The sequence below is a fragment of the Lissotriton vulgaris genome, chromosome 2_1, assembly GCF_964263255.1.
Source record: "Lissotriton vulgaris chromosome 2_1, aLisVul1.2, whole genome shotgun sequence".
Lineage (NCBI taxonomy): Eukaryota > Metazoa > Chordata > Amphibia > Caudata > Salamandridae > Lissotriton > Lissotriton vulgaris.
Genome location: NC_141687.1, coordinates 844,621,978 through 844,648,829, shown reverse-complemented (window position 1 = coordinate 844,648,829; position 26,852 = coordinate 844,621,978). Strand labels below are relative to the sequence as shown.

General features: G+C 45.8%; 1 protein-coding gene and 1 pseudogene across 5 annotated transcripts in view; one reads left to right on the top strand and one right to left on the bottom strand.

The window, feature by feature from the left end:
• LOC147731275 (nucleoside diphosphate kinase B pseudogene) overlaps positions 1-5,123 on the top strand; it is a 47,159-nt pseudogene extending 42,036 nt beyond the window's left edge.
• Positions 1-26,852, bottom strand: part of AGAP1 (ArfGAP with GTPase domain, ankyrin repeat and PH domain 1) — a 1,113,642-nt gene that overhangs the window by 457,783 nt on the left and 629,007 nt on the right. For all 5 annotated transcript variants that reach the window (XM_086956296.1, XM_086956297.1, XM_086956294.1 and 2 more), the window contains one exon: positions 18,836-18,928. In XM_086956296.1, the coding sequence (XP_086812422.1) occupies positions 18,836-18,928 (93 nt within the window). The remainder of the gene's footprint in view (positions 1-18,835; positions 18,929-26,852) is intronic.

The following is a 26,852-nucleotide window of genomic DNA, read 5'->3' as shown; positions in this document are numbered from 1 at the left end:
AGTCTTAAAATACACTTGTTTGGCACAATTTTACTCAAAAAGATGTATTATAGAAGAACAACAAAGCACCCTAGGAAAAGTATTAATCCGGCTGCATTACTGGCTACATCACAACATTGTCAAGGCTGCTTTTAGCTCCCAGTGAATCCTTAAAACCAGGGTCCCTTCGTCTAATGTCAGATCTAGAACTGAAATAAAATTACTATTGACTCCAAAAAAGGGAGTGTCACGTGATTTCAGAATGGTTCGGGCATAGCCAGTTCTTTTAAGAACCCCTTGAGTGTTCCCTTGTCATTATGGAAAAAGGAAATTATGACGGTCAGTCTGACACAGGGGAGAAGATTGGTGCATATCAGGTGATACCGGAAAACGAGTAACAAAAAGAGAGGAGTAAGAAAAAGAGTGGAGAAAAGGTTAAGAGAAGGGGACGACGACAAGAATGGGGTTAAGAGAAAGAAAAAAAAGGGAAGAACGTGAACAGGAGGAAAAAGAGAATCGCAGGGGACACGCGGAAAGAAAGGGAAGAGCACGTTCACAGGAGATGCAAGAGTGAGGGAAAGGGCAATGGGTGGAGGAAGAAATAGAAAGTAAATAGAAAGAAAAAGGGAAGAAAAAGGAGGAAAAGAAACGCACAGAACTGGGGGAGGGGCAGGAGAGAAAAAGCAAGAAGTGGGGAGTAGGAAAATAGATAATAGAGCGGGGATTGAGATACTGTGGAGGAAAACCGGGAGGTAGAAAGAAAGAAAAAATAAAGAGCCGAAGAAGAGGAAAAGAAGAACGCGGCCGAGAGAATGAACCCAGCGGACAGTGATAAAGGGGAGCACAGAAGAGAGAATGATGAGCGAGGACGAGGGAGGGAAAAGTGGGGAGAGTAACAAAGAGACACTGCATAGAGCCAAGGGAATTACCAAATCAATTAAGTACTAATTCAGGAAGTAATTTCCCGATTGCCTGTTAGCATCTAAGTGTATCTTTAATTTCTCCTGCAATGAGCCTCATTGGGCGCGCGCTCTGACACACTCCGTCGCCTGAAATGAGTTTACAAGTATCTCTTTTTGATTGGCTATAGAATGCTATTTTCTTCACAGTTCGTTACCACTGTATCCAAGTGCTGAGAGATCCTTAATGACACTGGTAGCTCTCTGATTACCAGCTCGCAATGAGCTAACTGTGGCCGCGCGAGAAGAGCTAGTAATCAGCACAGCAGCAATTCGGTCAACACGCGCTCTGCCAAATGAGGTCGGAGCGTGAGCAATGGCTCCCGGGGCACCTGGCGCGGGGACGGAGGAGCCTCGCGCCGCGGCAGGAGCCCGCCCACACGGCGGCATTGCAGGCTCGTTAGCGAGCAAGGCAAGGAGAAGAAGCAGGGGCATATGTGGACGAGCCATGGGGTCTTACACAGGGCGCCACCTAAAGATCGGGGGCCTTCCTGTCCCGGGAACACCTACTAAATGAATAAGAGGCAACATCTTTGGATAAGGGGCATCCCATTGCGTGAACCTTGTCATCTTTGGATGAGCGACGTTACCTTAGGACGAGAAACGTTGCTTTTCAATAAGTGGCCAATCTCTGGATGGGCTGCATCACATTCGATCAAGTGGCGCCATATTTGGAGGAATGCCGCCATTTTAGGATAAAAGCCGGTTTTATGATCACTTTTGAAAAATCAACAAAACCGAATTACAGACATCCAGGCGGCTAGAATATATTATCACTACTACTGCTCTCATCACAAACAGATCGGCATTGGGTCCATCCATAGAGGAGTCGGTGCTGTCAAGGTATGGGCTACGCACTCCCAGCTCAGATTCTGGTTACCAGTTTCCAGCTACCACCTACTGGACAAGCTCAAGATACACGTTTTATCAAGGCACTAATAATAAACGCCACAAGCCATTAAAAAACCAACCTAGATGATATGTCTCTGGTACCCAAGTGCACTCCTGGAGTATGAACACTGCCTCGAAGCTAAAAATCCACTTCCCTCGCATAGCCGGAACAAAACAAATCTACAAGCACTCGACTGATGCCATCAACCTCATGCCCTTTCACTTTTGTTCCATATCTCTCCTATTACACCACCCTAGCTTCTCGTCCTGTTCACCTAGATTACTACCACCTTCACTCTTGCCCTTATTTTCAGCATTGTAGCTAATAACACAGACAGCAGCCAAACACTAGCATTCATTAACCTCAGACTACTCAAATCCAATCCCGACCATTAGACAATACTATTTTAGCTAGAGCCTTGTGCTTTGCTATGTTTCCACTACTCAATACACAAGATTTCACTCAAACTCCATCAGAATCTCCTAGCATCCCACAATGCTTCAAGAGCCGCCTGGAAGATTAAAGAAAGCAAGCACAACGTTAGCCTAACCCCTTAGACACGGAGTTGTGCCTGTAATCATATAGGTTGACAAAATCTAGAGAGACATGAATCTAGTGAAAAGGTAATGCCAACTGTACAAAACTGCTTCTAAATCTCTAAAGGGCAACTTGGCCGATGCTGAATTTGGCACACCTGCATCAATCGATCTACGCACAAAAAAGACCAATTTAGACCCTACATCATACAACTGGATTCTCAATATGGAAGAAGATATTTACTTAATAAAGGCCTTGACAAAAGAAATACTGGCTATAGTAGGAGCAGATAATAGCAAAATTCCAGGGAGGATTTATGAATGATATGTTCACCAAGAACTAATTATTTATTCTACAGCATTCAATCAGAAAATATACCTTACCAATAAAAGTCCAATGAATGCTACATGGTGTAGGTCACTCAAGTATTTGACCAAGTCAACTGTAAATGTAATGAGGCGAAAAAAACACCAGTAACTCACATTTAGTCAAGGCCAACTTACAATGGATCTAAACTCAGCCACATGGTGTTTCACTGCCTGTGCAATTCTTGACACTTTCCTTAAGAAGGTCTTTTCTTTGCATATTTCAACTTAAACGCCTTTGCCTTTGGAATTTGATAGTCACTGTTACAATACAATTACATAGAGTGTCGAATAAAAATACCAGGCAAATACAATCTACAATGTGCCACAACCCAGTAACCAGAAAGTTCCCCTGACCTAAATGATGCAAATCCATGAATGGCCGACACAATAGAAGACCAATCACTAAGCGCTGGCACCAATAAATCTACGGATACACTTTTCAAAAGAGAGCCACCTGTTTATTTTCTACAGGTGTCTTCTGCCCATGTAGCACCAACTTCAAACATGACACTGAGGATTAAATGCCTCAATTAACCAATGCATGTTAGATACGAAAGATTAAGATCCTCAGCATGCATTGTGCAATGGTACCCAGGCCCTTACCCGATCTGGCAATGTGCCGGTCAATGCAGACTTCCTGTCGCCTCACCTCGCAAGATGCCAGGGGAAAGAGAGGGGGGGGGGAGAGTAAGGTCGATGGAAATATGTGACACTTCCACCAGCTGGGGAAGAAGCAGAGCATTGCGGCAACTGGATTTATGCTAATTTTAGGTCCTGGTGGAGGTTGCATCATTTTGTCACCAGCCGGAGTTGAGGGAGTGGGTTTCGGCCTCACCTGTTTTCGTCTCATTGCTGCTAATGACCAGTGCCAGAGGAGTGGGTTCAGGCCACACCTACGGCTCTCATATCCGCCTTGCAGGCCGCAGCGACTTCTCTGCTCTCCAATACTGGCGTTTACGGACACCTCGATTTAATCTTGCCCTTGATTTCACTCAGCATTCCTTAGTTATCCTTTGTATGGTGGGCAGCGAGCTACAGCATCAGCGTGGTTTGTGACTCATCGTCTCTACTGCTGGTGGGCCTTGTGACTCGACTCTGAGTAGCGCATGTTTCTCCACTGTTTATTCAGCGGCAGCAATCCTGACCCTGGTACTCTACCAAGGAGCATATAATGGAATGCTACAATTTGTTGGCTTCGATCTCCTCAAGCTTGCCCAGTGAGCTACCTCATCAGCACGGTATACAGCTCGATAGCTGGTCCCAACCAACTTGTCCTGACCCTGCTTGCTGACCAAGTGTGAAAGAATCACAGTACCCATGTTGGGGATTGGATGTCCGAACTAGCAGGGCCGGAATGCAGATCAACTGGACAAAAGGTAAACAGTGAGAAGAAGAGGTTGTTGTTGGGAGTGCTTCGACAAGCTGAGTATGTCACAGCTTCCGGCAGCTCCTCTGTTGTACCACAGTTGATTTCACTTATTTTCTCTGATTGAACACGGACGTTCAGTTTGCACTCACTAATTTGTCTGCCCGGGAGCGATTGGGTACTGGGTTGTGCCTTTTTTGTCCTTCCACTGCTTTGTGGTTCCTGTTAACCCCTTATGGTTTCTAAGGGTGGCAGGGTTGTAAACAGAATGGGTAGGGATCTGGAATTGACACAGCTGCAGAAGCTGGTTCTAGCTAAGTTGTTTAATGGGGGGTGGGGGCGGCACATAACTTTCTAGGTCAGAGTTGGAGCGGGAGTTAGACTGCATGGTGGCAGAGCGCCCTTGGCACTCCCATGTTCTCCCAGGCTGCCTTCCCACCGGCAAAGTGCAGGGCTAAAAGCCGACGCGAGCCCAGTGATACATTGGGTCTCTCTCGCTCAACACTGCCTACATTGACGGAGAATACAGCACTACCTGCAGCAGAAACAAGTCTGGTAACGGTATCACAGAACGCACCTTCATTTGCATCAAGCCATATGGTGTTCAAAGGGGCCTGGTGGGAGCCAAAATTAAGCGCTTACAGCAGAAGGGCTGCCGACTGGTGTCCATGAAGTTTATGCAGGCCTCCAGTGAACTTCTGATGGAACATTACATTGACCTGAAGGATCGCCTATTTTACCCTGGCTGGGTGAAATACATGGGCTCCAGCCATGTTGGGCCTATGGTCTGGGAAGGATTTAATGTGGTGAAGACTGGCAGGGTAATGCTGGGAGAGACCAAACCGGTTGATTCCAAACCAGGGACCATCCGCGGAGACTTCTGCATCCAGGTTGGCAGGAACATATGCCATGGCAGCAACTCTGTGGAAAGTGCCAAAAAGGAGATCAACCTGTGGTTCCAGTCAGATGAGCGGATTTCTTACACTAGCTGCACCAACAAATGGATCAACAAGGGGAACTGAGACACAGGGTCCCTTTATTGCCTCTTCGTTTAAAGACCATTCTCTGGAGGGAGCACCTTATGCTTTTATTCACTTGTATTTCTCAGCTCGAAGCAATTTGTAATAAACACTTTGCTGGGATACATTGGGTGAGGCAGTACATGTCCCACCACCAATTTACCAGTTGCCCCGGCAGCGCCCATCCCTGCGATCCATACGCCCTCCCAAACACAAAAAGCATAGTGTTGATGGTGTGGTGGAGTGCCAACCTAGGTCTCATATTAAGCCTATTCCTGCTGTTTCCCCGCTGGCTCATGATGGGAGAAGTGGAGAGGACGAGAGGCTTTTAAAGGTGCACAGCAGCTACCCCCGAAGAAGGGCTCTAAACAGCCCGAAATGCATTGGGTTTTCATTGAATAAACGCTGCCTGTGATGAGCTTTGCATCAATCGTATTTATTCACGAGGTCCGGATGGGCACAGTTTAAATACAAGAAACTAGAAAATAAGCAACATATTCCACATGTGGATTCGGATAAATGTAAAAGAAAAAATGGTTTAAAGTTGAATTAAATGGATGGTCTAAAAACGAAGATTTGGATGAAACTGATACATACTTGATGTCGCAAATGTGGCACAAAGCTGTGCGTTTGGTTGGGGCATAAACATGTCCCATTTACAGGAATCATTGTTTCCCCGCTGGCAACATACAACCCAATCACTTACCAATGCAACGGAGTCCCAGGGGGCTTATGCAGCCTTTACGGACAATAGGCAAGCACTCCTAGCCCTGTCTCAAGGACAGTTAGGCCTCCCAGTGAGCAACCCCAGAACCAGACAGTAAATACTTCTTTAACAGCCCTGACGCCGTCCACCTCCCCGCCACTGATTGTGTCGCCCGCTCAGGGCAACTAACAGTATTACGTGATGCTGCCTTACAAGCGTTGATCTCAGTGGCTCAATTGCTGTCAAAGCTGGCAGCTCCAGGGGGAAAAAGGTAGCTCCACCAACTTCCCGCTCCCAACTTCTCTCTGGTCCCATCCAATGACATTGTAGTAGTCATTGTGGACCTTAGGAAACAGGGAGAGGCCACCTGTAACACACGCCTTGGGGATAATGGGGGTGCGTAGCTTAAGGGGTCAGGAGACTCCCATACATCAGCAGCAAAGGAGCTTCCAGGGGCAGAAACAGGCAAAAAAAGATTACCAGGCAGGGGAGAAAGCAGGTTCTACTTCTACTTCAGGGGGACAAGACTCTTTGGTATACAGACCTGGGTAGTTGGCTTCACACATGCCAGTGGATGTGAAAGAAAACATCTGGAAAGGGCATTTTTTATAAGAACCAAAAGAAGGGAGTGTGAACAAAAAGATAAAGAGGGTAAAGACGCTTCATCGAAGGACAAGAAACCCAAGGTTAAGGAGACAATCACAAATTGGTTATTTAGGTTTAATGTACACGTCTGTTATGCTAGAGAAGCCACAGGTGGCGACCTCATTGGTATTTTATACTAATAGGAAACTGAAAGCACACCATGTGTATGGGGGTACTGCTTGGTTAGATTACGACCGGGATTTTAGGTGGAGGATCCCGATATAGGGTGGGGCCAGACAGAGGTCAATTTATGGCTGGAGAGCATTAACAACAAGACACACTTAAGCTGTTTTTTTGCCAACAACTCACAGGGTGAAAAGAGCTCATGTTGGTCCTTAAATAGGAAAGTGTGCACGCGTCCGGCAGTATCCTAAAAAATAAGAAGACATTTGCTCTTTTTGTGGCCATCCGTCCCACCAAATATTCAAATGTAAGAAAATTTCAAGAGATAAAGGGAAAGAGGAGTTAAGCCTTCCAGCTAGTTCAGTCCATGGCTGAACGTGTACCCGAGCAAAGACACAGCAAAGTTGTTGTATCTGGGTTTCTCTTCAAGTTTTAGGATTCCTGCACTCAGAGTCGCTCCCATCCCACACTAACAGCCCATATATATATCTATATATCAAGATGTGGTGTCAAAGAAAATAAAGCAGGAGTGCTTTGGATAGGATAGCTGGCCCCTTTTGCTTACCACCCTTTTAGGACTTCGTGTGTACTCCTTTGGGCATGGTCCAAAAGAACGAACCAGGGCAGTTTAGGTTGATTCATAATCTCTTGGCCCCCAAATGTTCATCAGTGAATGAGGCCTTTGACCCACAGTTATGTTCGGTTCAATATGCATCAGCAGACCATGCACTTGCTAAGCTGCGCACACTTGGCCAAGGTGGCCTGCTGGCAAAAACCGAAATATGGTGGACTGGGAATTGCCTAAATGCAGACTCTGAGGGCTACCATCTCTTGGAGTTCCAATGTGTGGGCTCTTGCTATAAGTGCATGCAGATGGGGTGTGCTGTATCATCCACTTATTTTGAGCAGTTCAGCTTGCTATTACAATGACCATTGACCACACGCACTGACCACAAAGAGATGAATCACTACCTGTATGATTTTCTAGTCTTAGGGCAGCCTGATTCTGGAGTTTGCTTGTGGGAGCGGAATGCACTGACATTTATTTTCCAAGGAACTGGGAGTGCCCATAGCACCAGAAAAGACTGTAGGCCCCTCCAGATGTCTTACCTTACTTGGTAGTGAAACTGATACGGTGCCTGTTGAGTGCGGCCTCACTCTGGAGAAGGTTCAAGCCTTCAGGCAGTCGAATAAAGCTGTGCTGGCCTTGAAAAAAGTAATGTTCATTCAGCTCCAGTTAAACTTCGCTTTAGGGATCATTCCCATGACCCGTCCCTTTTCATGGTCTATTGCAATGGCCGACCTCATATAAAAACAGACCTTTACCCCACTGTCAAGTGAGGTAAAGGATGACTTAAGGATATGGGTCGCTTCTTTGCAACACTTTAATGTCTAAGTTATATGGCCTTCTCGCCTGATTTCCAACTTTGCCTTAGGCCTCTTAATGGACGCAGCGGGCAGTGCAGGGTTAGGACCTATATTAGGCACTAAATGGTGTAGGGGGAACTGGCCGGCAGCCAAGAATGACAGTGGCATCAGTAGGAATGTTGTCTTAGAGCTGTTCCCAATCATACTAGCAGTGACCAAATGAGCGTAGGCTTTCAGAGATACGAGTGTTGTCTGGTCTGACAACAGGACAGTAGTGGAGGCTATTAAAAGACAGGGAGCTTCTTGCAAGTTTGGTTCAAGATTGCTTAAACATTTGGTTTGACTGTGCTTGAAGTCTAACATTTTGTTTCGAGCTAGGCATGTGCCTAGTATTCATAATACCGCTGCTGATGCCTTATCGCACTTTAAGCGGGAGGAATTTCCTTCAGCATGGAGCAGAGGAGATGACAGAGTTCCAGTCATATCTGTGGAGGATTGGAGTCACGCCTTACCGGATTTAGTGGCGGCCTCTCTTGCAAAGCTCACACGGATGTCTTATGAAAAGTGTAGGTCTTTCTTACAAGCACGTAAAATCCCTGACATGTTCAATGCAGAAGCCATATATCTTTTTCTGAGTAACCTCAGAGCAGGTATCTCGTGCGCTGACCCATCTCTCGCCCATAACATCTTTGCTAAACTGAAGGGCACAGCTGGCATGAGTGGTTCTTTCTCATTGAGAAAGCTTTAGCGGGGTGGGCTCGACACGATGGCTGTGAAAAGAATAGCAGATGTCCACTCAATGTGCATGTCCTGGGCCTCTTTTTTCTAGCTTGCCAAGGGTGTGTACTACTTCATACAAGATTACACGGTTTGCTGCAGTCTTCACTGTGGCTTTTTACAGCGCTTTTAGGGTGAGCAAACTGGTAAGATCTTCCAGAAATGACTCTGCAGGAGGCCTATAGTGGGAGGGACATTCATTAAGCGATGAGTGGCTACTGATCCGGCTGAGAAAATCCTAAACGGATCAGGAGAGAAAGGGGGGCGATTATCACACACTGTGCAGCTCAGGGCTCCCATGCGTGTCCAGTGGCCCGATTGGGTTCTTATCTGGCTATTCCACCCACCACTGTGACATCTGCTCTATTCATTCACCCGAATGGAGCCTGCCTTTCGTGTTATCAATTTACAATGGTCTTGACTGCTGCCCTTAGGGTAGCAGGCGTCAATCCAATGGTTACTTTCACACTCCTTTAGAATAGGAGCGACCATGGTGGCGGCAGGGGCGAGCAGGTCTACTGAAGAGGTAAAAAAAATAGGATGGTGGTTGTCAAAGTCTTACAAGTGCTACTTTTGCCCCGACTTGCAATGAAGGTGCTCTGGTACATGGTTGTTCACTTTCTCTGTGTGCTCATGCTTGTGTTTTTTCTGTTTTTTATTAGGATGCTGTCCAAAGTTGTGTGGGTGGTGTATCATTCCTTCATTTGGCTGGCAGCCTGCAGGTTTCACCTGCTCCATAAGTCCAAGTTGGCGGCCCTGCGTGATGTTTCCTTCCGGTGGTGTGGGATTGGAGGCCTCCAAATTTTACAACTGCAACAGTAGATTAAGGTAACCAGATGTTACAGGGGACTCCATTTCCGAGACCTCATTGTTGTCAATCTTGGAGGTAATGAGTTGTTAAAAATGGGCCGCAAGGGTCTCAGGGAGGCAATCCTGAAGGAATATGCACAACTGGCCAAGGTAAGGGCATCAACTCGAGGGCAATCAACGTTTCAGTGAGGCGTCTGAACCTTAAGATCTCTAGGCTGTGTCCTGGCACGGGTTACCTTTGAAACATTCCACATAAACTGCTGAGGGACGAAGACATGTTTCATAAGGATGGAAGTCCACCTTTCAGGCGCAGGGACTGATTTGTTCATCAAGGACATTTGGGCGTTTGCCGAAGGAATGTTTTGTGGTGGGGTGGGTGAAGGACCTTGCTGCCTTGGTCGCCCTTGCGGCAGAATCTTGAGTCCTAAATTCACCCCTAGTTAGCAGAGGGGTCCTCAAAAGCAGACTTACCAGAACAGTACCATGGGTATGGCCCAGATGTCCTGAACCAACCAGAGGATGTACACACCAGCTTGGAGGCGAGGGTGCACAGATCATCGGGGTGAGCACGGGCTGCGGCTCCTGACCACCTCCCCGCAGCTCCTCAGGCAGCTTGGTGTTTGGGGGGCAATGCCCAGAAAATTAGGACATGGGTAAAGTGAGGCGGGATCGCCCCTCACGGTAGCCGTTCGTTAAACCTGTGTGGTCCGATGGCGTTCGGGATTGCGGAAGGGCCCTGGTGGTGTTGGTGTTCCTGAGATCACATAATGCACTGCTTAATCATGTGATATTTTTATTTCACTTGTGCCTAATTCTTTGCGCTATATCACAAGGATCTGACATAAGAATGTTTTTCACAAGAGTTTGTTTTCTTTCATCTAAGCTTGTGTTTTTACTTGACTGTAATAAAACCTACTCCACCAGTGACACGGTCTCTGTAATTACTGCCTGGGGCCTCGTTTGGTTTGTGTTGGGGTAAGAGCCAGGCGGGTGTACCTGGGTCCTAACCCTAGGAATTGAAACCTTATCTGGGTAGCATTGACCAAGATGTTATCTTACAACTTTCAACAACCTACAATGTGTCCACCAGTAGCAAGTTGCATCTAGCATAAACGAAGGCAGTCAAAAATAGGAGTTTCTTCAAGCCCTTTGAACCTTTTGAACACGTGTCATCATTGCTTAGTTGGCCGCTACAGTAGTTTCATCAAGTACTAGAAATACAAACATATGGCATAAAACAAAGGCAGAAACTGTCACAATATCCACCAAAGAGTCTGGTCTCCTACTGTATCTACTAGCAATCATCAAAGAAACAGTACCACCCCCCCAGCACTGAGCAGATGTACAGACACATCAATGAGCCTTAAAACAAATGAGACTAGACCAGACGAAAATGCAGTATGTGCTGTTACTACTCTATAAGACCTCACGGATGACTCCATTGAAGAAAATCTCAGCCCCACTCCATTAGAGTCCAGAATCCAAAGCGGCCATGGCCTATACAGTTAAAATGAGCACTGGGTGGTAACTTCCCATTTCAGTGGCCCAAGAAGAACCTATATAACCAAAGGGGCCAACCAGCTGAAGTAAACTATGGAGCTGTTCTCTTCATCATGAAAACCATTCCCCGGAGAAGGCTGAAATGTGAAGGGTGTTTGAAAGGATATATCCAAAAGATGAACTTTAAGAACATTGAAGAGACCCTGCTCTGAGCTACAGAACCCCACGACACGCCCTTTTTAAAGACTCTTCAATATGAGAAAGCCTTTGTTTTCATAAAAGCAAAATCCAGATATCACGTCCTAGAAGAAAAAACAGACAACAGCAGAAAGCGGCATGTGAAAGAATAACCTTCCAGAATGCCTCCTTCAATGCAATTTGCTCAGTCAGACAATCGAACTACTATTTTTATTAACATTTGTGCAGCTTAGTGACTAATAGTACTCTGAAGTTGCCATAAGGCACCATTTAAAACAAGTAAATAAACAGTTTAAGTTACAAACAAAAAACTTCTATTACATTCTCTAATAATGACAAACAAACATAAAAGAACTTAAAAAGTAATCCAGATTTTCAAGAAAAAACACACTTCTTTCAAGGACGTTCCCAACGTAACAAACAAAGAGAATACCTTATTTTTGCAAGAACATAAAAACACAAATTCACAAACAAACATATCTGCTTCCATTATACAGTGGGGAAAGGGGTAAGTATTAAAAAAAGAAAGTGTGGTCCTCAGCGACACGACAAAAGGAACCTAAACATTTAAAGAAGTTGGATCTCCAATTAGCTGCAATAGCCTCCATATGAGGAGAGGGAAACTAAGAATGCCATAAGCTGGAGCACATGTAGCAAAAGTTGAGCTTCAGAAAATCTTGGAAAGAATTCAATAAAGGGAGATAGAAAAAATGAGTTTTGTCCTTAGGCTTCTGAGGGGTCAAGATCAAAAACTACACTTGTAGCTTAATGATATTGGGTGGGCAAAACTTGCGTAATTCCATGTAGCATAAGTATGCCGAATTACCAAAACATTCAGTGAAATTAAGCAGAATTATGCAAAAAGAGTAATTCTGTGTTTAGTACTATTTCTTAGAGCAAAAATGCCCCTCGCACCCAAAATGGATGCACAGATGCCTTTTGTGCCAATAAATAGTGCTGAATGCAACAGTGAAGAATAGAGTGTGCAAGTAGCCACTCGTTCTTGCTAAATGTGCTCTTAGGGTAGGATTTTCAACCCAACTTATTCCCAGCATTTAGAGTATTTTCTTATCGCTAAATTGCACCTTGTGTCCAAAATGGACGAGAGTATACATTTAGTACTAAGAAATAGTGCTAAATGTAGGAGAAAATGAATATCGAGCAAGCTCATGCTCACTAGGATGCAGTAGGATTTTCCCCCAAAAGTACTCTTAGTTTTGCAAGCAGGAGTAACTGTTTTATTGTTAATTCCGTGTCAAAGAGTAATGTGAAATTACTCCAGCATAATCGAAATTCGCCTGGGCCTACTAATGATGATTGAGACATCGCCTACTAGGAAAAACGAAGATAGCACAAAAATGGAGTCCAATAAACTGGTATCAACGCACTCAGCTGCCTTCCTCGGCCCATTTCTTTCCCCACCCCATATTAAAATGCATTGTTTTTATGGGTTGTGGCTCCCAACTCTTAGCTATATTTTTTATCAGAAAAAATATTTTTGTATGCGAATACACAGACAGAATTTTAAATCAAATTGGACATCAATCCCAGCCTTTGAAAATAATCTCTGCATCTATGGGCAACACTGAGTTGGCAGTGAACGAATATCTCCTAATTCAACTACAGCCATGCTCATGTACCATTCTCTTGGCCCTCTCAGTGATCAGGTGGATGGAGATGCGGTAATCACCTCAGTTACCCATTAAGCATAGTGATTAGTCAGGAATGTTAATTCCAAGATAAATGCCCTCAGACTCCTTAACAAAGGGGGCTGTTGGAAAAATGAGTGGCACTTCAAAACATGGCCACCTGCAGAACGTAACTTACGAATCAAGCTCAAAAATGTTCACAAAAAATACTTTTCTACGGACTTATAGTGAACCTTGACAAAGATTCAGCTCTGCCATAGCAGACCCACAAGACCTTGAGCAATTAATGCATTGACATGAAACATCATTGCACTAAACTCAATGCCGGTACAAAAGGGGGTGGTGATGGACAAGGATCTGAATCAATCAAACATTCACACCCAGTCAAAAGATCTGGGTTTAATCCATCACCGTTCTTTAGCCCACTCTGCCACCCCACTTCGGACATGGCTATTTGCAAATCAGTCTGATCCTGTGCCTCATGGGAACAGTCCAGCCAGAACTGCCAAGCCATGTCTTCCCTGGACCGGAAACAAGCTTCCGAGGACCGGTTTCTGGCATTTCATGGATTAAACCCAGATCTTTTGACTGGGTGTGAGTGTTTGAATAATTCAGATGCTCCGTCCATCACCACCCCCTTTTGTACCTCTTTTGGCCGCCTTAAGTGTGGCAGGGTATGCTCAGACGTGAGTCCCTTGCTCACTTTGCCACTGGATTCAAGCAAGCTGGGCTGAAGACGGCTGGAATGCCAGAAACCGGTCCTCTGAAGCTCGTTTCCGGTCCAGGGAAGACCTGGCTTGGCAGTTCGGGCTGGACTGTTCCCATGAGGCACAGGGTCAGACTGATTTGCATATTGCCATGTCTGAACTGGGGTGGCAGAGTGGGCTAAAGAACGGTGATGGATTAAACCCAGATCTTTTGACTGGGTGTGAGTGTTTGATTGATTCAGATGCTCCGTCCATCACCATCCCCCTTTTTGTACCGCTAAACGTAATGCCAGCACACTATATACAGCCTGATAAGTAAAACCTGTGCAATAGCACCCTACACCCAGCAATAGATGGAGGTCATAAGGATGTGTACAAGTGACATTTTACTATGACTAGGAAAGATTCCTGATTTGGGTGGATTCAATTTAAGGACGTTTTTGTTCACCCACATGTTTACAGCCCCCACGGCAAGGGTAACTCCAGTGGTTTGATTACTGTGGTTGTCTTCAATTGATTAATGTCAGAGTTTGGCCGGCATACAGGTAGGATGTCCATTTATTTTTTTATGATATTGCAAGTGGATGAAGAGATATTTACTAAGATGGGAACAAAACCCTGTACGATACTCCAACACAGACGTGACAGCCCAGATGTGAAAGAACCTAATGGCCTTCTGTAAACACCTATTAGAAATTAAATCTTTTAAATGCATAAGGGCAATGCCTTTAATAAACTTTTTGCTGTCGCTGTATTAAAATGTTTGGGTCTATTTGTCGAATGCAGCAGAGATGCCTGTAAGCATAGTTACTCCTGACCCCCCACTATGTGCCATCAATTTCGAGTCATTATGACTAAGGGAATACTGGTTCTGTGCCAAACCTTGGTCTAAACCTGCTGGTTTGTGCTGCAGGTAATTCTCTTAAACAAATACTTTAACTTGTGCAGCAGCCATCTTCTCCATTAATTTTGCTAAATACGGTAGCAGTGAAATAGGCCGATAGTTGGCTGTATTTAAGGTGCACTTTTTCTAGAGGGGACATAATAGAAGGAAAGTGATTATAAATGGTGAAGGGACTTACCTGTTTGTAATAAGTTATTATTGATATGCTTGTTGTACATAATAAGGGCAGATCCAAGTGATTTCATTTTGGTGGCATTATAACCGTCTAAAAGAGATCTTGTGTCCTTGCTTATCAATATTTTGGATTGTTCATCCAATAATGGAACTTTTGGCGTACAAATAGGGGACAGACTAATTCTCATGGTTAAGAATTATCTCCTCCAAATTGGGTTTTGTGGCACCGAGATGGTTACGAATTTCCTTTACTTTATAATGAATAATGAGGATAATGCAACAAGTCGTTTTTGGCTAGGCTTATACTGCTCCTTACAGCGCTAGGATTACTCAAATAATGTAATGTAGCATATACACACACAACAACGAACAGAAAAAGCCCTAGCCTAACATGCAATCTGAGTAATAAGGACGGTGTACCAATCTCACGATGAGCAACAACCCTAATAGCGCAATACACATTAAATACTGAACACTAAAAGAACCCAAAACCAGAGCAGTATGTACAGTGCCACTACCTAAATCCGTAGGGGGAAATGCAGTGCCAGTGAACACATAAATTTCAGCAGTAAATGCTGGGCTTTACCTGCCTGAGTAGTAAGTGCAGTGCCATAACAATCTGAGTGCACCAACCTCACTCTCGGCAATAAAACCTGTGACAGCACACATGGAACTGAGCTGTGAATCAGGTGCAAGAACATGCAACTATGGCATTAAGTACGATGCTAATGCCACCATATTGTTCAGAAAATACAGAGCAAGTATTAAAACACACAACTCTGAAAAGTAACTGCATTGACAGATGAGAAAGCAAGGTAGACAATAAATGCAGTCCAAAAGCAAACAACGAACAGAGCATTAAAAGCAATGCACTAAATGTAGACAGATCATTACCTGCAGTGCAAAGCAGAAAATGCAGTGCCTTTAAAGTTCTAATCCAAAAGACTAAGCAATAAATGCAGTGTGAGCACATAATCTGCGCACTAAACGTATTTACTGCACACAACTACCTCCACAATTATTGTACTGCAGCACACTAGTCAAACTAAAAATAAACACAGAACCAGCACACACTATTTTAGCATTGACCGTGATGTAGTATATGAAACATGATGAAGTAAATACTGTGCAGCACTCATAGCAACCTAAGAAGTTCCTACACAGATGAACGTATGCAGTACTATTGGTGGGAGGACTCATCAGTGGCTGCTTTACAGTACAGTTGTCTGAAGTCAATACCTCTCCTAAATAGTCTTGCATGCTACAGATAGCCAGACTCAAACACTAACAAAAAGCTATGCACTCCCCTCACTCCAGAGCCCAGACTAACCACGCCAGACACCATTTAATGCACATCCGACTCCTGACATCAGGCCCTGAAAGCACCTAACAGGAGGCCCTTGACATCGAACTAACACTGTGCCCTTTTATTTCCACCATACCTCCTGGGTCTGTCTAAAATGTCAATGTGCAAACTAGAGCTACACAGGATACAATGTTGCCTAACTGTGGAACTCAAAACATTATTGAAAAATAATACAAAAACATGTTCACTGTTCTGTAGAGCAGAAAAATTGAAAAAAAGAAATATATGGTTGTATAGATATGTACAGCAAACACGCTATCCAACTGTAAACAGCTTTTTCACTTGCATACCTGCTTCGTCCCATTTCCAAAATTGCCAATTTTTCCCTTCTCGTATGACAACTCAAAATTATTTCTTTAAGTGCCTCTGTTAAGTCTGACCCATAAGTAAGACTTTCTTTAAGAGGTGCGTCTGCAGCTTTTTAAATTGCAGATTTCTCAAAATGGGCACCTGATAAAGGGACTTTTTTCCACTTAGGAGTACACCTAAAAGCTAGGATACAAGAAACGGTGAAAGAAGTGATGGGTTCGCTTGTATTTTGTGTGCAAGCATCAGAAGCAACGGGATCAGAGTGTGTAAGAAAGAAGAGCACAGCTGCTGCCCCCAAAACAGAGCTGCCATCTGCCACCCGTGGTCTGCGGCATGTCACCTTCGCGGGCTCATTTGTACTTCATTAACCGCCATTGACTTAACAAGATTTATGCAAATGGCACCATAGGAGCCAGTGAACTCCCACCACAATCAAGTGATTATGCATGTACAATTCTCCACAGCAATGAAACATTAATCCGGAAAGCGCCCCGGTGCCACACAGCGCAAGCCCCTCCCGCTCCCAAGCAGCAGCTCCTAGGTTGGCACAGTCATTTTTAGGTCTTGTCTGCAGGCAGCTTTCAGTTGTCGGTTTTCAACACCTATTGTAAATACAATACTTATGATTATTTTTGGATCATCCTTCTGCTTACCATTGGTTGCCTTTCTTGTTAGTCTCATTTGCGTACTTCTTATTTGATGGCATCCCTTCCCCTCCTTGTGTTTGTCCTTCCTCTGGAGCCTAGCTTCTTTACCATTTTTTGATTGTATTGACTTGTATCGTTCAACTACTTTACTTTCAGGGAATGACTTTTTTCTTTCAGCACCCGTAGGAGTGAAAGTTTTATTTCTCTCTCTATTGCATGCTGCTTTCACCCTCAAGTTCCAGGACCATCACCCCAAGCTCTCCATGTTGCCTCCAACCTCCAGACCAACTGTTACTTGCTCTACCCCTCCCTATTTTTTATTTTCCAAAAGTCTCCACCACACCTCAACCTCCTCTATTGCTCCCATGACGCTCTTGTTCTATGTCCCACCCTGCGGTTTACTTCTTCCCCTACTTCTTCGTTGCTACCCCCCACCTTTCACTTTTAAATAAATGCATTTTTTCAATTTTTTAAAAGGCCCAGCAGCAGTGTGCGACTGTACTGGACCACTCCTTTCTTCCTAATGCACTTTTGTGCATATTTGATTTTTGTTCTTAATTCTCCAATATTGAAATGTGGTTGTATGGACTTCGTTATATCAGTTGTGTGATTTCAGGTGGAGAAAACCCACACCTAACTAATATTATCAACACCTCTCGGACAATGAAACGTACTGCCTCAAGCTCTATCACCTTACTCTTGAGTCTGACTATTCTCCTCTTGCCTGGCCCTTAGATGCCTTCAATAGATTTGTGGGCTCTAGAATTCTCAAATCTAACCAATCAAGGCGTCGGTTTCAATTCACACCTCTAAAGCGCAGCACATGCGCACTGGAATAATACGCGCTGAGTAGCTATGGGTCCACATTAGCTACACTGAATACACTACAAGACTCTAAAGGGTGCAAGAGGCCAGTTTCTTCTTCATCACAGTTTTAGGTTCCAGATTCAAGACTGTGTGCGTTAGATTCGCTCCCCCTGAAGTACTTCTGAAGGTGTAAAGCTGCCCACAGAGCTCTGCCTCCCCTTAACTGTAGCAAAGCTCACGTTTAATCACCTCGTCATGACAACCACTCACGAGGGGCCTACAGACGTCCCCTCATTTAGGAGGGTTGATTTGTGTTGCTCCCCACCACAAATGAGCTGAGACACTGAAGTGGGGATGACAGGGGTTAACAACAACACCAGAATCTGCTGCGTCACACGCAGGTTTAATGGGAAGTTGCACATTATGGACGAAAACGAAATCGTGCGACCAGCCATGGTGAACCTAATCAAAGGTACACGTCCTTCATTAGCAAATTACAAGCGCGGGGCGCGCAGCTGACACGGGGTCGCGGATTATCCGCACTAATTGCCTCGCGGCTCTCTCCCTTCAGCAGAGCGGCCCCCTCCCCTCCCCGGCCTGGGCTCCCGAGCAGAAGCCGATGTTACCCCCATCGGCCGCGGCAGCAAATGGCCCAATCAAAGCGCCCTCTACAAAGGCGGGCTTTGAAGCCCGCGCAGTCGGCGCGGGCGCCGCGCTCCGTCTGCAGGCCGGCCGCGCGCACTTCATTAGGGGCTGTTGTCACATTGCAGGGCTCTCCTCCCCTCGCCCTCCTTTCACCCCACCCCTCGCGCCCTATTCTAATGATCCCATTTTCATACACACAGGCGCTGCCTCTAATTGATGTCAAGTGAGCGACTTGCACATTCATGGCGGCGTCGCATCAAACAGAGTCCTCCGAGCGCCTGGCGCAGCCATCACAAGGCGCTGCCGGAGCCGAGATGTAGGGGCCTCCAATTACAGCCGCGCTGGGGGGACACCGCCAGGCAGTGGGCGGGGGAGCTTACCTGTTTAATTGGGATAGCACGGCCGCTTCCGATGCTGTCTGCCCTGCTCTCCAGACCTTTCTTCTCCTTCTCCGGGTCACTCCCTTTCCGGGACTGTAGGGGGAAAAACAGGTGAGAGTTCAGAATCAGTAGGCGCTGCAAGCTTCAGGCATTTTGGGGTATACATTGAGCAGTAACCATAAGAAGGCGAACAGAGCAGCGGAGGCGCCGCTACCACATCCTGCAAGAGGCCCAGTTCAGGACCACACCTTTCCCGAAGCCCCTCAGCCAACCAGGGGGGACGCCCATCTTAAGGAAGTCTCAGAAGAGCTGCAAATGTCCAGGGTGAAGCCCCCTAAAAGATACATCTTGTCATTTTCACTCTGTATAACAACCAATCCCCTCCAACTTCCCGTTTCAAAAGTCCAGCGACAGTTTTTCCAGCCATGCTGCTCTGTTCTTTTAGCAACTAGGCACGATCGAGTCTGTAGTGCAGGGCCATGCAACTAAAACGGAAAACGAAAACATTGACCTTACAATGAAAAGCAACTAATGTTCATCTAAGAACATTCATCTACTGTGCCAGCTCCCTAAACTCATTAAATGTTGATGTCACCAGAAAACGTTATTACTGGGTTCACAAAGGGAAGACCAGCAATCCAGGTAAAATGTATTCTTATAACATAGGGTCACTGGAATAATGAGATTCTTGTGTCACAGCATTCTCTGCATATTTTTATGATTTTGCCACATTTGCCACAGAATCCGTCATCTGCTGCATAATCCACAGAATTTAATAAAACACTGGATAACAAGTTATAAAAAGCAACAGCACCTTTTGCATTAACAATGGTTGATTGGTCACCCTTCAGTTGCTTGTTTCTGTATTTCTAACGTAGTGAAAACACTGCTCAGTGCCAACATGTATAAAAAGGCCAAATGAAATAATGTCACAAAATGTGCTGCATTAGATCGCATGATTTACCTTTTCTTGCCACATAATTTATCAACCCTGCCTCATAATTTGATCTTCCCCTGCCACATAATTCCAACAGCCATGCATGTAGCACAAGTCCTGCAATGGTCACAGGATTTTAACACACCCGGATCTGTGGCTTTTCACCGGTGGAAACAACAAGGACAAAGTGCCCTTTAGTGGTTAATAAAGGCAAGACATTCTCAAGCAATGAGCTAAAGGGAACCTCCACACAACCACGATGCAGTGGATCTTCTGCATAGAGAGGCTTGCGTGCTCATTGTGGTTGTGTTACCTATAACTTGGCTCAAGGTGTATCACTGCAGGTAAACAGATTAGATATTGACGGTTTCTCTGCAGCTGGTAGGCTGAGCTTCATGTCGTCCTACTGTGGGCCTCAGACTATTAATGATGTTTGAAAAAACGATTGTTAATTGGCCATCAGCGTTCCTCATGAAAACACAATTGGCCTGGGAGAAAAGGCTACTCTCCATTATATGCATTAGTGAACTCTACCAAACAATAACCAGTGAACGCAATGCCACATATTTTCAAGTTTTGAGCTTTCCTACACTTTGATGACTAATTATGAATTTCCAGACCCCTTCACTTAACAGATCAGAACCACACTCAGAATTGTGCTGAGACACAAACCCTAAAGGAATTACCTCACAGGTAAAATGCGGACTGGTTAGAGCCACATATGCCACAGCAAAATTTCAGTTTGACAGAAATGCTTTAAAAAAATGTAATGCACCTGAGTGGGGTTTATTCTAACCGATCCCTACCGATGAATAATCAGACCAAAGCAATGTACTCTATACCTGAAAAATATCAAAATGAAGCACTGGAAGCATGCACCTGGGAATATGAAGTCAAATTACTGAATCCGCTGCAGTTGGAGACTGGTGTGTTTTTTACCAAATTGGAGAGGCTCTCACAACTCGGGAGAGGCGGCAGTATGGCACGCGGGTACTCCTTGGTTTGCGCCAGGCCCAAGGCACAGATTGGTTGCCGCATTGTTGCCTTGCCCTGGAAGCATTTTAGTGCTTCCGGGCCATTACGTGTTCGGGGAGAGGTGGCACCACCCTTTAAAAGGGGCTGAAAGGCGAATAGTGGGTCTCTTTGTTCCTACTCGTCACCCCGAAAAGGATCCCTGCATCTGCCCCCCCCGCGATGAGATGCCCATGCCAGACTATGGAGCAACGCTGCTTACGGCCTCTCCCTATTGCCCTCTGGGAGCTGCACGGACAGAGCCTGACTTTTTGCATGACCAGAGTTTTTGGTGTATATCACCCTTGGTGGCGGCTCAAGAGTGCTCGAGGGACTGTGGCAGGTATAAGGGAGCAGTGGGGAGAAGTGAGTGTCTGCGTAGAATACCCTTTATGAGTTTTTCTGGGGAGGAGGGTTAAGGGGGGGGGTTCGGTTTACTGTGGAGCTTATTGGCTGATTTGACCTTGTGTTGAGAATTGCTCAGCAATTGCTCAGAGCATTGGGTGTATTCCTGAATCTTCAAAACAAATATCAGCCACTTTTGAGGTGCTTTTTTAAAAAAAAAAATCGTTTTGGAGAAAGGATTCCTGAAGTTTGGAGCATTTTTCCAAAGGGCTTGCTAGTGAAATAACATGCAATTTTGTAGTGGTTTTGGGGCGTTTGTTAGGGAACAGTTCACCCAGGGTACCTCTTGTTAGTGACAGGATCAAGGGAGAGCACGGGGTGTTATGTTGTTTTGCATTGCTCAATAAATAGCTAGATAATATAGTTGAGGATGCCAGGTGGAGCTAAGAAAGGCGTCAAGCGTGCACATACTGGGGTGGACATGGAGGCATTGATTCGCAGGATGGACATGATGGATTCGATTAGGCCCTTTTGCATCCAGAGGGCCCACAAGAGGGGCAACCCGTAGAGCCAGCAGCTCCAGTGGAGAGGCCTAGAAGGCCAGGAGTTCCGCCTTTTCCTGCCAGTGAAAAGACACAATGGGGGACAGAAGGCAAGTGGTGAAAGTGTGCAGAATGCCTGTTTTACTACTGGGGTGCTACAGGTGGGCAAGGTGACAGGTGTGGAGGGCCATGGTAGTTTGCCCGCGGCCATGGCACATACAATGAACAACAGCACTGTCTAGAATGGCAATAGGTGTTTGGGGTCACGCCAGCAAGTGTCGCAGGCCAACCAGATTCAGAGGTGAGTTTAGCTAGTGTGTTGCCTTGGCTCTCGAATGTGGGGATGTTGTCTGCACCTCTCATGGGGGTTCGTTTGCAGGCATGGCAGAGAGCGATAATGTTGAAAAGGCCAGGAGGCTAGTAGCTCATTTTGGACAGTGTTGGTCAACGGCAGGCAGGAGTTGAGAGCGTGCCTGTTGGAACGGATGGGGGGGGGGGTCGGTGTCAGCCTCACGGGTAGCACAGGGATCAGTGGTAGCTGGTGCTTCACACACAGACAGTGTGCTGCAAGCTGTGCCGGCAGCAGTCAGGACCCTTCCCCTTCCCAAGGAGTATACACCGGCAGGTATGGGGGCGCATGTACCGAGCACCGGCTTGGGGGACGTGCGTTCAGAGCATTATCAGCTGGGCAGGCACATGCAGACAGAGGTTAAAAAAAACACTCGGAAGGGGAATTATGTTGATACGTGCAAGTTAATAGTGGACAGGACTGAGCAGCGTGAGAGTAAACAGTGTAGGGAATGTTCACATTCTAGAGCTTGTGAAGGAAGGCCTTACAAGAAGAGGGTTGAGGAGACATTGTTGAACTAGGTCAAAAAGTTCACGATTTTCCAGGCAGTCACTGCTGAGTGATTACCGACCATGAGAGTTTCAGCTAGTTTGCCACCAAAATAGGATAGTATATGCGCACAATTAGTTTGGGGGTCACGGCCGGCCTGGAAGTATTAGGACAAGGAATTTAGGAAAATTAAGGCCACTAGGCTCTCGCTCATTGGGACCAGATCGATGTGAACACCTGGCAGCGCTTTATGAAGCTGCAGAGGTTGGAGGCCGCACATAGTCAGTCCTTTCATGCGGGCTTGGGGGGTGGGGGGGTGGTAGTCCAAGGGGGGGGGGGTTCATGGATCACTGTCTACAACAATACGGCTATGGCACAGTGCTTGTATGAGGGTTTTAATTCTGAAGGAAAGGAACCTTGGGAGGGTGGCAGTTCTTTCAGACTCCATCCCGCCAGAGAATTTTCTCTGTTCTCCTTGAGGAGTGGTCTCGAACAAAGACACAAAAGAGTACTGCTTGATACACAATTTGTCAGTGCATAGGGGTCAATCTATTAATGAGGCTATTGATGGGGCACTATGCTCAGTCAAGTACACATTCCTAAACCAGGCGATTGCGATGCTTCAGGACCTGAGGCATTGTTGGCAAAGGCCGATATAGAATCCGCCTTTAGGTTGCTGCCAGTGCGCCCTGATGACTCATTTACTGGGTTTCCAATTTAAGGGTGGCTTCTATTTTGACAAATGTATGCCTAGGCTGTTCGGTCTCCGGTGATTACTTTGAGAGGTTTAGCACTTTCCTTGGTGGGTCTTGCATTACTTGGAGGATTTCCTATTTTTTGGTTACCCTGGCACAGGGTAACCAAAGGCCTGAGGGCCTGGAAATCTTGCCAGGAGCTGATAGGAATGTTGGAGTACCCTGCTAGCATAGGGTAAGATCTTAGGGCCGGTTACAACAATTGGATTCCTTGAGATTGAGTTGGATTCCAAGACAGGCATGTCCAGGCTTCCCCAGTAGAAGATGAAGGGTTATACAAAGTCATTGGCGGAATAATTGGCTGCTAAGAAAGTTACATTACATCAGTTACAGTGTTGGAGGGGCAGTTGAATTTTGCTCTCCACATTATCCCCATGGGCAGGCCATTTTCCAGATCAATAGCGCAGGCCATGTCTGGTCTGAAGTTGAAGCACCATCATACAAGGTTATCACGTGAAGTCAGGTGGGATATGAAAATCTGGGAGGCATTTTTGAGGGATTTTAATGGTACAATGGTGTGACCAAGCCCTGCAAAGACCAATGAGGAGTTGAGTTTGTTCACACATTCCCTGTGCAGGCAGGGCTTTGGCGCCATTTTGGGTGCATCTTGGTGTGCCCAAAAGGTGGCCAAGAGAGTGGGTGGAGTCTTGTTTAACGGTGAACATTGGTTTCCTTGAGCTCTTTCCCATTTAGGTGTCCCTCGCAATATGGCCGGAGCAATTCCGCAACTGGTCAGTGGTATTCTGGTCATACAACATGACTGAAGTGGAATGCATTAATCAGCAAGCGGTCTAGTGTAAAATGATCTTGAGGCTATTGAAAAAGTTATACTTTTGTGTCGAAAGCTCATGGCAGTTTTAAATCCAAACATGTGCCTGGAATTCTTTTTTTTTTATAAATCTTTTTTATTAGATAAACAAAAACAAAAGCAGCATTGACAAAGAATAATAAGGTGCAGTGCGATCATCAGTTATTTTTCAACATTCTCATGGCTTTAGTACAACAATTATCATGGTAAGTCTTCAAAAGGAGTACATATCATACCTCTACTTACAATCCAGGGTGCCTGGAATTCTGAACTATACAGCAGATGCTTTGTCTCATTCTAAGATGCAGAAATTCAGGTACCACCACCCAGAAGCAGCAGCTTCTACACTGTTCCTGGAACGGCTGTGGCAGTTTGGTGCCCCAGTCTATCAGACCTTGTGGCTGCCAGTTAAGCACAGAGGATGGAGGGCATATTGCAAGTTTCAGGAAAGCAAAGCGGTTAGAGAATGGTTTTTGCAAGAATCCATAATAGTATTTCTTGAATCCTTGAAAAAGGAGGGACAACCTGTGTCTGACGCAAAGCGGTATGCTGCAGCAATTTCCTTCTTTGCAAAGATGCTGGGGTACACAGATGGGACGCAAGGCTTTGCTGGTTCAGGGGGCATTGAAAGGCTGGTAGCAGTTGGAAGGAGGCAGTCCTGACTCCAGGCGCCCCTTAGACATAGTAAAGCTAGAAGTTATTATGGCCAGCCTGGAGAGAGTTTGTAGATCACCAGATGAGGTTAACTTTTTAGGGCAGCATTTTATGATTCGTTAAGAGTAGGGGGGCTAGTGACAAAGAATAAAAAAGATAGAAGTGGTGGTCTGCAGCAAGTTGAAATTCAGTGGCCAAAAGGTTCCTTAGCAGTCACTATTACCCATTCAAAGACCAACCAAATGGGTAGGCGCCACCACATACTGCTGCACAGGGCCCCGGGGAATGAGTACTGTCCGATGGGAATTTGGAAGCCTTTCTGGCAGGCCAAGCTCAAGTGACTGTTGACCCCCTTTCAGTGCATGAGGTTGGGACTACTCTCACAAGGTATCAATTTGTCAGGGTGCTGAACAAGGCCCTGGTGTTTACAGGATTAGACTTGCAGAGTACATCTCACATTCATTTAGGATTGGTGCAGCAACTGATGCAGCAGGCATGGGCTGGTGGGACAAGCAGTCCAAAGGATAGGCAGGTGGAAGTCTGACTGCTACAAGCACTACGTGAGGCTAAACATGTTGTAGATGTGGGAGTTAATGCAGCAGCTGGACACGTCATTGCCTCCTGGCAATGCAGGAGGTATTACAGATGTGCTGATGTTGGGCCACTCTTACGCGAGGTATGCAGCACTGGCAAGCAAAGCAGGATATCGGCTGATTTTCTGAGGTCTAGGGGGACTGCACTTGGCCTACTTTGGAACTGCATTGGACAAAATGTTGCCCTGGAGGCTTCCGCTTCCAGGGATTGTAATTATGGATTTAGGGGGCAATGATATGACAGAGCTGGGCCGAAAGGATGCATTTGAACTGATTAATGCAGACATGAGTTGCTTTGTGAAAAGTTCCCGGAGACCGTGATGCGTGTCCAAGATTGTCCAGAGGTCAATTTGGAGAGGTGGTAAGTCGGTTAGGGCTCTCAACTAGTCTGTAAAGTGGTTGAACATGATTTGATTTGATTTGAGGATTTATATAGCGCATGGCCACCCTAAGGCTTCCCCGCGCTGACTATGGGAGCTGTGAAAGGAGGAGAGGCCCATTAGGGTACTTGGGGGAATAGCCAGGTCCTAAGGTTTTTCCTGAATGCCATTTCATTTTGCAGCTCTCTAAGGTCTTGAGGCAACTCGTTCCATAATTTTGGAATCAGGCGTGAGAAGGATCTGCCTCCCCATCTAGACTTTTTAATTCTGGTGGTACGGAGAAGGTGTAGATGAGAGGATCTAAGTAGTCTGATGGGGACATGCGCCGAGATTAGGTTTCTTAGTTTTTCTGGGCCTTTATTATTTACTGCCCTGTGAGCGATGCACAGGGATTTGAACGTTATTCTTGCCGCTACTGGCAACCAGTGTAATTGCTTTAGGGCTTCTCGTGCTGTAGTGTGTCTGTGGAGGTTGAGCAGGAGCCTGGCTGCTGCATTCTGCACCGTCTGGTGCCTCTGGATCACATACTTGGGGGAACCCAATTAGAGAGAGTTCCCATAGTCTAGACGCAAGACTATCAGACTGCAGAACGTTATTTCGGAGCATTTTCCGGTATAAGGTGAATTATCTTTTTGAGCATTCTCAAGCGCCCAAAACAGATGCCAGATAACTTGTTGGCCTGTTGGATCATTAAGAGAGAGCTGTCCAGCCAGATGCCTACATTTTTGACCATTGTTTTAGGCCCCGGGGGATTGCCCATACAAGACGGCCAGTTGTTCAGTGCCTTGGGAATGGCTTTGTTGCCTAAAATCATAAGCTCAGTTTTTTCGCTGTTCAATTTGAGGTAGCAGTTTGAAATCCAGCGGGACAGTTGTTTAGACATGGACCAAGTTGGATGTTGACTTGATTGTGGTCTTGGGACAGGGAGACAATCAGCTGGGTGTCATCAGCATGCGATACTCCTTCTAGGCCAAACTTCTGCATAATGGTGGCCAGTTGTCTGACATATATATTAAAGAGCGTGGGGCTCAGAGAGGAGCCCTGAGGTACTCCAAATTTCTTGGGCACGCTATCTAAGAGACAGTCAAGATCCATCACTTGGATAGACCGGTCGTCCAGGAAGGAGCTTAGCCACTCCATCGCTTTGTCCCCGA